Consider the following 12,157-nt stretch of genomic DNA (forward strand, 5'->3'; position numbering starts at 1 on the left):
GATTACCACAAGGCATCAGGCTAAAAGGGCACTTACAAGTATTTTCGGCCTTAACCCTAAAACCACGGGAGGGGGGGGGGGTTCTCTGGGCTTAATTTTGCCTAAGATATAGGGTGTGTTGCAATAGGGTTTTACGTTAGGTTTAGGGTAGGTTATAGTGTTAACCCTGAAGCTGCGGGGGGGGGGGTCGGGGTTGAATATACCCCCCAGCTCAACATTTTCTGCAACGATTGTGCTGCGCTATTTTTTTCACCGCGCCACTCGATGAGTTTTTTCTTTGAAGTCTTGCGCATCTTTTGAGACTAAAATTTATGATGCCCGGGTATGCAGTTGTACGTAAGTGCATGTCAGACCTAAATTGCTCCAAAAAGTGATTTTGTGTACAAAGTCAATGTAAATTGAGTTTTCTCATCTTATTTATAAAGTTAAGATTATTTTTTACTTTCATCAGCTGAAATGAATAAATTTTAGCATAAATATGCTTCAAAAAGTTTCTACTATAAATTTCGTAAAATACGAAGAAAAACAAAAGGTTGAAAAATAATAACATAAATAAATTCATTTTTAAACCAGATTTGTTTTATCATCTGTAATTGTTAGCAATGGTATAAAGAATATCAACACTGAAAATTAGCATTCTAGAATTTTTTAGTGAATTAGAGCAAAAAGTATGATTTCCGCACAGAATAATTTAAAAAAAAAAAATCACTTTTGATGAAAAGGTTTGTATGGCAAGGCTCTGCATTAACCCTTTTTTTCATGAGAGACATTTTTTTAAGACACCAGACCTACTTTAAAGGACAAGTCCACCCCAACAAAAACTTGATTTGAATAAAAAGAGAAAAATTCAACAAGCATAACACTGAAAATTTCATCAAAATCGGATGTAAAATAAGAAAGTTATGGCATTTTAAAGTTTCGCTTCATTTCACAAAGCAGTTATATGCACATCTCGGTCGGTATGCAAATGAGGAACTGATGACATCACTCACTCACTATTTCTTTTGTATTTTATTATAAGAAATATTAAATATTTTCAATTTCTTGTCATTGTCATGTGAAATGAAGTTTCATTCCTCCCTGAACACATGGAATTCCATTATTTTAACATTTTGTGCTTCAGGCAAGGAGGTCCTAATCGTCAAATTCGTAAAAATTAAAATATTGTATAATTCAAACAATTAAAAAACAAAAGAAATAGTGAGTGACATCATCTCATTTGGATGTAACTGGCTCGTTTTGTATAACTATTTTGTTAAAAATAAGCGAAACTTTGAAATGTCATAACTTTTTTATTTTACATCCAATTTTGATGAAATTTTCAGCATTGTGCTTGTCTGATTTTTCTGTATTGATTCAAACCAACATTTTTCTGAGGTTTACTTGACCTTTAATAATTTACAAAAGAGAAGAAAATATAATTTGAATCAGTTTGATATATTTTTATTGGTCATGTTAGATCTGTAAATCTGGCTATTTCTTAAAAGTTACTGGCCCGACAGCAATTTTTACTGGTCTGAGACCGTTGGACTGGCGCCAGAGTCGTGCATTGTGTATGAGTGAACCATGAAATAATGAAAAAAGATCCACTTACCCTAAGAGGATTTTCATTCAGATATGGGGGTTCACCCTCGATCATCTCGATCGCCATGATACCCAGTGACCAGATATCGACCTTTGGTCCGTACTGCTTCCGGGTCACGACCTCCGGAGCCATCCAATAGGGTGTGCCGACCATCGTCGTTCTCTTGCTCTGCTCCGGCGTGATCTGGGCGCAGAAACCAAAATCGGCTGCAAAGAGAGAGAGAAGGTGACCATTTACATTCCGTCCAACATAGATACAAATTAGATGTACCTAAGACGTAATGTAATAAATTACTTGTAAATTGTACCTAATAATTAATTTAATAAATTATTTCAGAAAGGTTCCACACCCAGGCGCCTGTTGCATAAAACTTTTTACCTGAGAAAACTCTGGTAAAATCTGAAAACTAAGGTTAGTCTGATTTCTGCCATTGACTTTAACACAGGGGAAAAAATCTGGTAAATAAAACATTAGTTTTCTCGGGTAAAAGTTTTCTGCAACGGGCCCCAGGAGTTGGGGCAACACAAATACTGACTGGAGTTACCCCATGTAGATAGGAAGGCAAAAATGCCAACTTACTCAATTTGACGTTCCCTTCCATTCCCAGTAGAATGTTATCACTCTTGATGTCACGATGAATGACATGTCTTTGATGCAAGAACTGCAAGGCTTGCAAACACTGAAAAACAGAATTGAGAATTATCGATCAAATTTGCAGCAACAATACAGATCAGGGTATTGATAATAAAAAAACTAAAGACCAAGAGAATAATAACGATGGTAATATCAGGTGATGATAGAATTACAGGAGGATTATAGTCTGTTTTTGTGCTGATTATATGGCATCATTCAGATATAAATCATCCCAACAACATTCACATCGAGTAGTAGTTATTTAATACTAGATATTGTCTTATGGTAGATTTATCATATAATTTTCCTTGAACTGACAGTTGCGCAAGGCTAATGAGATTGGCCAAAGAATTTCTCGCGTTCTCCTTCCCCCAAAGATGTCTCTATTAAAGGTATTTTCTATGCTTTTCACAAATAATAATCCACTCCTGATGAAAGCTGAGCCAAAGATACAAGGGGAAGATTGGACACTTCAGCGATCTTTTGAAATGCTCAATAAATTCTCATGGTGAAGGACGCCCACTAGCGTTGAGTAAGTAAATCTTCGCACATTGGCACGTTGCTGTGTATAAAACACATGGCGAAAATGAGAGAAGGGATTTTGGAGAGGGCACGACGGCGGTGTATGGGAATAATTCCACCTTTTAGTACCTAGAAAACTCTGAAATAGATTCATCTCTAATTCAAGAAAAAGAAAATTTGAAGAAAAAAAAAATCTTAAAATGTAAAAATCGTCTATTCCTTCACCCCTTCACCATTTCTCTCATATGCATTGTACACAACCAGATCGCGATACGCAAAGGTAAAAAAGGTTGTTACTTTAACACTCAACGCTGTAGGGCGCTCTTCTAAAGCGTTTCATTGCGTGCTGTATGCACTGTCCGATCTTCCCCTTGTAGTATCTTTGGCTGAGCATGTATGCCTTTAATAGTCGCTCATCCACTCTCCATATATTTCCCAAATGTTACATACCTCTGACTAATAAAATGGCCGAAAAGTGAGAAGTCATAGGGGATGCAGGCATTGCTCGGATTAGATCTGTTATCTATGTAATCTATGCTCAGTGACATGATTTATTACCATTTGTTTTTAAGTTTGCGCTGTTATAAGTCATTCAAGCAGTCAAACCTATGGAAAAGCACTCAGAAGTAGACTCCTTGGCGAAGTCGAAAGGGGCGTTACGTAATTAGCGGCGGTATGTCTAGATCCTACTGTGGGAGGGATTAGATGAGAGTCTCACTAACCATGCCGGTCAAGAAAGCATGCAATGACTGGGATTCGACCCCACGACCTTCTGAGTGTCAGACGAGCGTCAGAACCACTAGAACATGACACCCCGTACAAGAGGACATACTAACCTCTCTGCATACGCTAGCAATCTGGCCTTCATCCATACACGTTTCCGTTACAACATCTGTAAGTGAACCTCCAGCCAAGAACTCCATAACAACCTGGGAATACAAAGGAAGACAAAGTTTGCAATCAAATGGCAAATTGAAAACAAAATATGTAATCCACAAATACAGTAAAATGTGACCTTGAATCCCCAAACCTCAAACTTTGTGCCACGGAAGGATTACTGTAAAAAGCCATAATGATAATTTGGTGTACAAAATTCTCCTCCTCCTCCTCCTTATTGTCATCAAATTTAAGGTGTACATTTCAATAAAAAACAAAGTACAAGCATTTTTTTAGACACCAATTTATCAGATTGCTCAGCAATTTTGGTGAGATTGCACAGCATGCATATCTCATACTTGAGTTTAAGTACATTCTATTAAATACTTGTGAGGGTTCTTGCTGATCAATTTTGAAATGATATATATAATGAAGCTCAATGAATATTCCTAAATTCATTTCGGGCAAGTTAGTGATGGTTTGGGGCTGGCATGTCACAAATCTAAGTGTTTTACAGTGGAAATGTCTACCATCAATCATGGAACAACTGAAAACATCATCCGTGTTTTTCAATTCTATGCAGGCATGATATTCCCCTGTGAAAAAATAATCTGAAAAGTAGTCAATGGTGGCTATTAAGTTCCCGCCTACTTGTAAGTCCAAGACGCCCCAGTCAGGGTTAAAAGCTCTTGCATTGTGAAATCGAAAGTGCTTCTTCAAGGTGAGTCTGCATGATAGATTTACCATTTGATTTAAAAAAAGCAGTAAAAACAAGCATGAGAATGTTCTTGGGCAAAGGATTTCATGTAAAAAAAAAATCTTGAAAAAAAAATGATTTAAAAAATTGGAATTCTGATTTTAATTGGGAGAATATCATGCCTGTCTATGTGTCAATGTGGAGGCTTTACGGTACAGCATGTATTTTTTGTGGGATATGTTTGGTCCCGAAATGGACCACACAAACTTGATGATTCACTAGGTTATTGGCAATCCTCAGGAGAATGAACAAACATGTACGTTAAAAAAAACCTGAATGGAGTAGAGTTTGTGGGTTTTCTTTGAGGAAACTTTGCCCAAATAACAGATCCTAAACCCTGAAATAATTCGGCTACTTGATGCCTAACAAGACGGAGGGCTGAGTTAGACCCCCTCCCCATCCAGTTTTGTAGATCAAAGACAACTGGTAGGATACCATGGTCCCAGGTTTGGGATGAATTGCGAATATGAAAGAACCGCACTGATTGGTTCATGGTCAGTGTTTTAAACAAAGTGTGCATGCAACAATGATCTTGATTGGTCATTGGTAAAAATAGCGAATGATTGCAAAGCTTTGTGTTACGGAGCCCAGGAGAAAACTGTGTTATAAGGGACATAGACTTTTTACACTCAACAGCACATTATGATCACTACCACCAAATCTAATCAAGGTTTATCAGGATGTGGTATTCATATTAAGTCTTTGTGTTTCATATACAAGTCTAGCCATAGTTTCTCTTAAATAATGCAATCACCTAGACGAAAATGCAGGAATGAATTCTCACTAAACTAACAGGAAAACCTAAAAAAATTGAACTTTCAGTTTCACAAACCCATATCACATGCTATCTAATATATTGATAACCCCCCCCTTCCAAAAAAAAAGAGGAGAACCAAATATTTGTTAGTACGCTGAGTATGCACTTATTCCAGAATATTTGCCATATACGCTTTAATAACAAATTTTGGCTGTGAATTTCATAAGTAAATCTATCAAATTTCCACTCACATGGTGACATAAAAGTTGCAAAAATTGTGATATACATATACATGCAAGGATTATGGTATATCTAGTATTATTTGTTTGATCCTGGGCCATGGTTCAAAAAGATTAACAAGTTTGGTCATGTTGCATACCTGATTTTGATTATTGGATGATGAGCCTCATTCACATCGGTATTTATAATGAAGGCAATATTCCACAATGCAACCTCATCATAAAATGTGTCTGATTCTAAGTTTGATAAATACCAGCTTAAACCAAATCCAGTAAGTCTCACTATCAAAAATGGAATAATAACATACAGGACAAGATTTTCTGTGTCCAGCAACCAAATCATTGACCCCAATTTTTCCTAAAATATTGTCATTTTGGGGCACTTTACATACTACGCTTGCCATGACCTCAATACAGTAGTGTCTGATACCTTAACATGAACCTCACCATACACCCATGGCTGGAATTCAATCTCAAGGCTCTGTGTTTCAGAGATGGGAGTCTTTGAAATCTGAAATAGGAGTGGAAATATAGAAACAATGGAAGCCTTACCCATAGTTCATCCGCAACCAGGTAGCTGTCCAAATAGTTTACAATGTTGAGATGTTTGTTTTCACGCATAACCAAGATCTCGTTGATAATCAGTTCCTTCTTCGGTTGTTGCTGGAGGTTCATCTGTTTGATGGCAACCTGGAAAAGAACAACATTCAAGAAGTTGTACAAGTATTTCAAAGACAACTCTAATGGCTATATTCTAAACTTTGGTTTACTCTAAGTCACAACCATAAGCTGGTTATGAATAATGATCCAATCAATCAAGATCTCATTGAATTCAGTTCCTTGTAAGACTGCTTGATGTCAACCTTGGCTCAATGATCTTTTCCTAAATGGAGCAAACTCCAAAATCAAGTAGTCAGTTTTGTTTGATAGAGTTAAGCAGTATATGGCCTAAGTAAAGGATAAAGCCAAGTTTCCATGAGATGACAGATGTACTGGAATTTATATGTAAATCTTTTTTTAACTGTGAATCAGAGCTGCCAACCTGAACAAGAACATTTCAGTATTTTCAAGGCTGAAAATCAGTATTTTGGTGAGGAAATTAGTATTTTCACAGGAATACAATAGGACAACACATAAACTGAAACTTAAGAAATCAGTATTTTGCATGAAACCTTCAGTATTCTTCTCTATTTTCAGTACTAAATACGGAAAATCGGTACTACTTGGCAGCTCTGGTGAATAATCAATCTTCACAGTCATGGTTACAATAAATTTCGCAAATAAATAAATCAACTCTTAAGGAACTAAGACTGACCTCTTGACCTGTGGCAACCTCAATGGCTGTGTAGACAACACCTGATGCTCCTTGGCCAATCTTCTCAAACTTAGTGTACTTCCTCTTAGGATCTCCAACACTGACAATAGATCCTGATGAGAAAAGAGAAAGAAGAAAATCAAACATGATGACAACAAACAAGTATTGGAGACAGCTAATCTTTTTTAAGGAACACCACAGAAAGATTGGTCTGAAACCCTAACTGAGCCCCCCCCCCCAAGCTTAGTTTAGGTTAGAGTCCCCAGCTTCTCCATTTTTTAGGATACAAATTCTGTGTTCTACTATATTCTGAACATAACATTTTGGCCCGTATTCACAAAGGTGGTTTTGAAAACCCACTGTTGAGTCCATGATTTATGCAGATTTCCTGGATAAATTACACATAATTTAGCGTGTATCTGGCGCGTGTATAAAAAATGGCCAATTCCGATGCGCGCTTTTTTCACAGTGCGCCAAATTGAAGCCTGTTACCATGGTTAGATACGCTATTTTAAACCATGGACTCAACCGTGGGTTTTCAAAAGCACCTTTGTGAATTTGGGCCTTTATGTTCCTTATATGTTCTAAACATCAAATTTGGGATTCTTTTAAGTGTTCTTAACACCAAATTCTGTGTTCTCTGAATCCACAAAACAAATGATAGAGCTGTAATAAAAAGTGAAAATCTTATAAAGACAGAACTCACAGAAGGTTCCATTATAGTTACAGATAAAATCAGCAGATAAAGCTTTGTGAAAACATACTACACACTGCAAACATGTTTGATGGAAGATTCTGCACTGATGCAGTGTGTTGTTTTATTAAATTTTACTTCCATTTTCATGATTTTCAACAATTCTCACAGTACATTTCGAAATCAATTTTGGGTATAAAAAAATTATGCATCCATTACATTCATCCAGCATTTCATGAAAGTGTTTATGCTTTCTGTGTATTATTTGGTGACTAAAATAACATATATCTGCCTCTGGCAGAAGTGTGTCACAACTCCTGGGACTTTATTCAGTCTCCTTTAAAAAGAAACCAACAAATCATTGAAATAACTCACTGAGTTTCTCTAAGATCTCCTCATCTGACATCTTCTTCTTGTTCTTCTTCTCCCTCCGCTCCTGCTGTGCTTGTGTGGTGGCGTTGGTTGCGTTGGACGGGGGTGGTTGGACTGGGGCGGGGCTCGGGGGTGAGGGCTCGGGCGGTGTTTGTTCTATTCTTGAATAATACTGAGAAGTAAAAAAGGATGAGGGGTTACTTAGGAAATCGACAACTTTACATTTTCAAGTAGAAATTGAATTTTACCTTACAACACGAGTGGCACTTGTTCTATTCTTGAATGAAGTTGACAGGTAAAAGACGAGTAGTTAATTTCTGGCTTGGAAACCTTACATTTCTACGTAAAAAAATTGTATTTTTCTCAGAAAAGGGGGTCTTTTCATCAAGCTATTTGAATGTTTTTACTAGTTTTCCAAAAGATACTAGGCACGACTGGTGACCAAATCTTGTGTGCCAATTGCTCACCAGTCATGCCTAGACTCTTCTGTAAAATCAGTTGTAATTTTCGAATAGCTTTATGAAATATTATGTGGTCTAAACAACGCTTTGCAGTAGATCTCTTTGCTATGATATCCTACCTTTATAATATTAAAGCTTGAAAACTCATGATATGCCAATGAAAAAATCATAATGACTTTAATCCATGAGGTGTTCATTTTGTTGTTGTGACTGCAGCATAAAAAGAATCCAGAGACAAAAACCATGGCAACACTGACAAGCAACATTCACTTACTCTTGATTGTGAGTGGGCTGGACGTGGGGCGATTGCAGGTGGTTCCGCATCATCATCTTCAAAATCATCATCATCTTGCCTCGGTGTTAAAGGTGGTTTCTACAACAGAAAAAGAAATTATGACATGTACTAGGTCAAAGGTCGATCATCATCAAGTTCATCTGTACATTAAAAGGACCACTCCAGGGTGGCATTTCATAAAGCTGTTAGTAAGTTACACATAACGTTCAGCCATGACTGGAACACGTTCTTAGGTGCTAAGTCAGATACAAAGGGATATATCATTGGACAACAGAACAAGGCACCAGTCATACTTAAAGGTCAAGTCCACCTCGGAAAAATATTGATTTGAATCAATAGAGAAAAATCAGACAAGCGCAATGCTGAAAATTTCATCAAAATCGGATGTAAAATAAGTTATGACATTTCAAAGTTTCGCTTATTTTTAACAAAATATTTATATGAACAAGCCATTTACATCTAAATGAGAGAGTCGATGATGTCACTCACTCTCTATTTCTTTTGTTTTTTATTGTTTGAATTATATATTTCAATTTTTAAGAATTTGACAATTAGGACCTTCTTGCCTGAAGCACAAAATGTTAAAATAATGGAATTCCACGTGTTCAGGGAGGAATGAAACCGCATTTCACATGACAATGACGAGAAAATCAAAATATTTCATAATTCAAACAATAAAAAACAAAAGAAATAGTGAGTGAGTTACATCATCGACTCTCTCATTTGGATGTAACTGGCTCGTTCATACAACTATTTTGTTAAAAATAAGCGAAACTTTGAAATGTCATAACTTTCTTATTTTACATCCGATTTTGATGAAATTTTCAGTATTATGCTTGTTGAATTTTTCTCTTTTTATTCAAATTAAGTTTTTGTTGGGGTGGACTTGTCCTTTAAAGTCAAACATAAAGTCATCCGTAACTTACGAACAGTTATATGAAACAACCACCAGGTTTATCAGAACTATTTTAGTAAAAGCATGATGCAAACATGCCAATTTTTTGCGCATTAGGCATGAGACTCCCGCATTAATATGGACTCTTACTCATCCCCCAAATCTCTTTCTCAAGCCTGTGTCACACAATGCCTGCTAATCTCATGCCGAAGTCACGCCACAGTTCCCTACCTAAAATCCCATGCTTCACTGGTCTTCGAACTTGGCATTTCTGACCATGAGAGTCGATACCTGGCAGACACTGGCATTATATTTACAATTTGTGAATATTTCTACTACGAGTATCAAGAATGATGGACATCCATTAAACTGTACCATAGATCATAAATACAGTGTAAAAGAATTTGCGAAAATATTATCCATGGATGAACTAGTCTCCCTCACACTTAAACACATACAGGTGTAAGGTGGAAAATGGGGATTTTTTTCCAGGACTGTTGCATCGGTATGAATCTCATACACCGAGGATCTTTATTAAATTTTACTATGCAACCAATATCAATCATTGTTGCAAATGGAGGATAATTTTACTGTTCCCCTACATGTATCTTGAACATAGATGGGGCCCTTTGCAATGGTCTGCTGAAGTCCTTGGCCCAAATGTGAAATTGACCTGAGTTTCCTCCTCTTCTACCACAGGTAAATGCACATGCATTCATATACATACATCAAATTTAATTACCTTAACCATATTTATATTTTCACTTTGGTTTTCATCTTCTGGATAAATTGTACTTTGACTTGAATTGATCCCCACCCCTCTTGCTATGCCTGGGTGGGGTGAGGCAGATGTGGATCATTGCCTACATATGAGATACACTTACCGGTGTAATTGAGGCTTGTTGCTCGAATGAATCTTCAAATGATTGTTTATTAGTATTTGCTGTAAAACAAAATAAGAGACAAATATGATTGTCAAATCATGACTGAATGATTAAATGTACATTATTTGAGATTTAATCAATATTTTTAACCATTTGCCATGAAAAGAGACTTACAAATAGTCATATGGTGTAATATTTTTTTTAAGTTTCACAAGTACATGTACCTTCTGACCACATTAAATCAAACCACTAATCAAACATACACAAATATTTCACAGAAGAGGTATTGGTACTTGGAAAATTGATTTATGATGACTGAGCAAGTCTATTCCCCTGTAATTAAAGACCTAGATTGGAGCTATCTGTGAAATGTGATACATAAAAGATACATTTTACAACAATCCAACTTTTATGCATATTCATCGATTGACAGCTGAGTATTTTTCTTTATAAGAAAAACTGAAATCAACAGGTTTCAGCAATAGGATTTATCGAGCTTCTCAACAGCCTGAATTACTTGAATTTCTTTGTACGAACCTGTGGAATCTCAAAGCTTACCACAGAATGACATCACGGATCTGAGTCCGGTGCAAAGCACCATAAAGTTTATTTTCGAAACCGAATAATTGGAGCTTTTTTTTATAAGCAATATACTCAGCTGGGAAGTGGTGAAAATGCATAAACCTTGCATATCTGATGTCTTTTGCAGTTTATAAGTAGGAGTGGGCTATAAATGGGTGATTTTTTGTTTTACTGTGGGAACAGTTTTTTTGTGTTCCTTTTACCTTATCTCAACATGAAATGACAATATTTTTTGTCTCGGGTCCGAGAAAAAAGTGTGCCGGGCCAAAATCCAAAATGGCCGCCAAAACCACCCAAAAACACAGTTTTGACCACAACTTCTTTATTTGGTGGTCTTTTCCTCTGGTTTTGGTGTCTATTCATATGTTTTGGGGGGCAGGCAATTTGTTTTTCCTATAATTAGCACTTTTAAACCATTATTTGTAGAGTTAAAAGGTAATTATACCTAAATTTTCAAATTTTTATAGCCCTTTTTTCAGCCAAATGTAGGTTTTATCGTCCTGGAGTTCTTGGATATTAGATGGTACGAGGTCAACAATAGCATGCAGCTTCATAGAGCTATATTGTTTTTATTCCTTTACTATGGGTTTTACGGATATTTGTGAAATATATCTTTTTTAATAAAAAATGTTAATTATCCATAGGGGCTGTACAGTATACAATGGACTTACTGTACATACTACACTGCATATATCCATGCATTGACCAACATGGCATATTACAAGGCCTCTAAGTAAACTATAGTGTCAATTTGTCATAGAAATAAGCTCCTAAGGTTTAAAATTAGATTGTGAATTTGATTGCTTGTCAGCTGATGCACATGATGAAACCAGCAACGTAAATTGCACATAAAAATATCACATATAAGTACATCACATATCTAGCCATATATTCTTCATTTGGAGGCTTTTTTACCTGGTTGTGGTGTCTAAGTAACTGGCTATGTTTATAGGGTCAGGTAACTATCATGGTAACATTGATCAACAGCCAATCAGAACCGAGGATTCCATGCAAGTTACCATTATTAAGTTAACATAATGGTAAATTTTATGCAACGGGCCCAGAATAGCTACAGTGTAAATGCCATGATGTGGGGTTAATTACCTTTCTCTGCCCCCTGAATTAGCATATTTGACAAAACATGTCCTCAGTTTCTGAGACAAAACATATCTTCAATTTCTGAGGCATCTACATGTAATTCTAAAACTTAGAGCTCATTTCTACATTCATGTATAACACTATAGTTTATACAGGCCTTGTCATGGTGGCCAATGCATTTATGCAGTGCAG

The 12,157-nt window shown here is 36.3% G+C and overlaps 1 protein-coding gene across 4 annotated transcripts in view; it reads right to left on the reverse strand.

Annotated features, from left to right (window-relative positions):
• Positions 1 to 12,157, reverse strand: part of LOC121429698 (serine/threonine-protein kinase PAK 3-like) — a 50,209-nt gene that overhangs the window by 5,013 nt on the left and 33,039 nt on the right. For all 4 annotated transcript variants that reach the window (XM_041626866.1, XM_041626863.1, XM_041626864.1 and 1 more), the window contains exons 5-12: positions 10,286 to 10,344; positions 8,486 to 8,584; positions 7,754 to 7,922; positions 6,685 to 6,797; positions 5,922 to 6,059; positions 3,577 to 3,669; positions 2,165 to 2,264; positions 1,595 to 1,791 (exon numbers count right to left, since the gene is read on the reverse strand). In XM_041626866.1, the coding sequence (XP_041482800.1) occupies positions 1,595 to 1,791; positions 2,165 to 2,264; positions 3,577 to 3,669; positions 5,922 to 6,059; positions 6,685 to 6,797; positions 7,754 to 7,922; positions 8,486 to 8,584; positions 10,286 to 10,344 (968 nt within the window). The remainder of the gene's footprint in view (positions 1 to 1,594; positions 1,792 to 2,164; positions 2,265 to 3,576; positions 3,670 to 5,921; positions 6,060 to 6,684; positions 6,798 to 7,753; positions 7,923 to 8,485; positions 8,585 to 10,285; positions 10,345 to 12,157) is intronic.

The sequence above is a fragment of the Lytechinus variegatus genome, chromosome 16, assembly GCF_018143015.1.
Source record: "Lytechinus variegatus isolate NC3 chromosome 16, Lvar_3.0, whole genome shotgun sequence".
In the NCBI taxonomy this organism is placed as follows: domain Eukaryota; kingdom Metazoa; phylum Echinodermata; class Echinoidea; order Temnopleuroida; family Toxopneustidae; genus Lytechinus; species Lytechinus variegatus.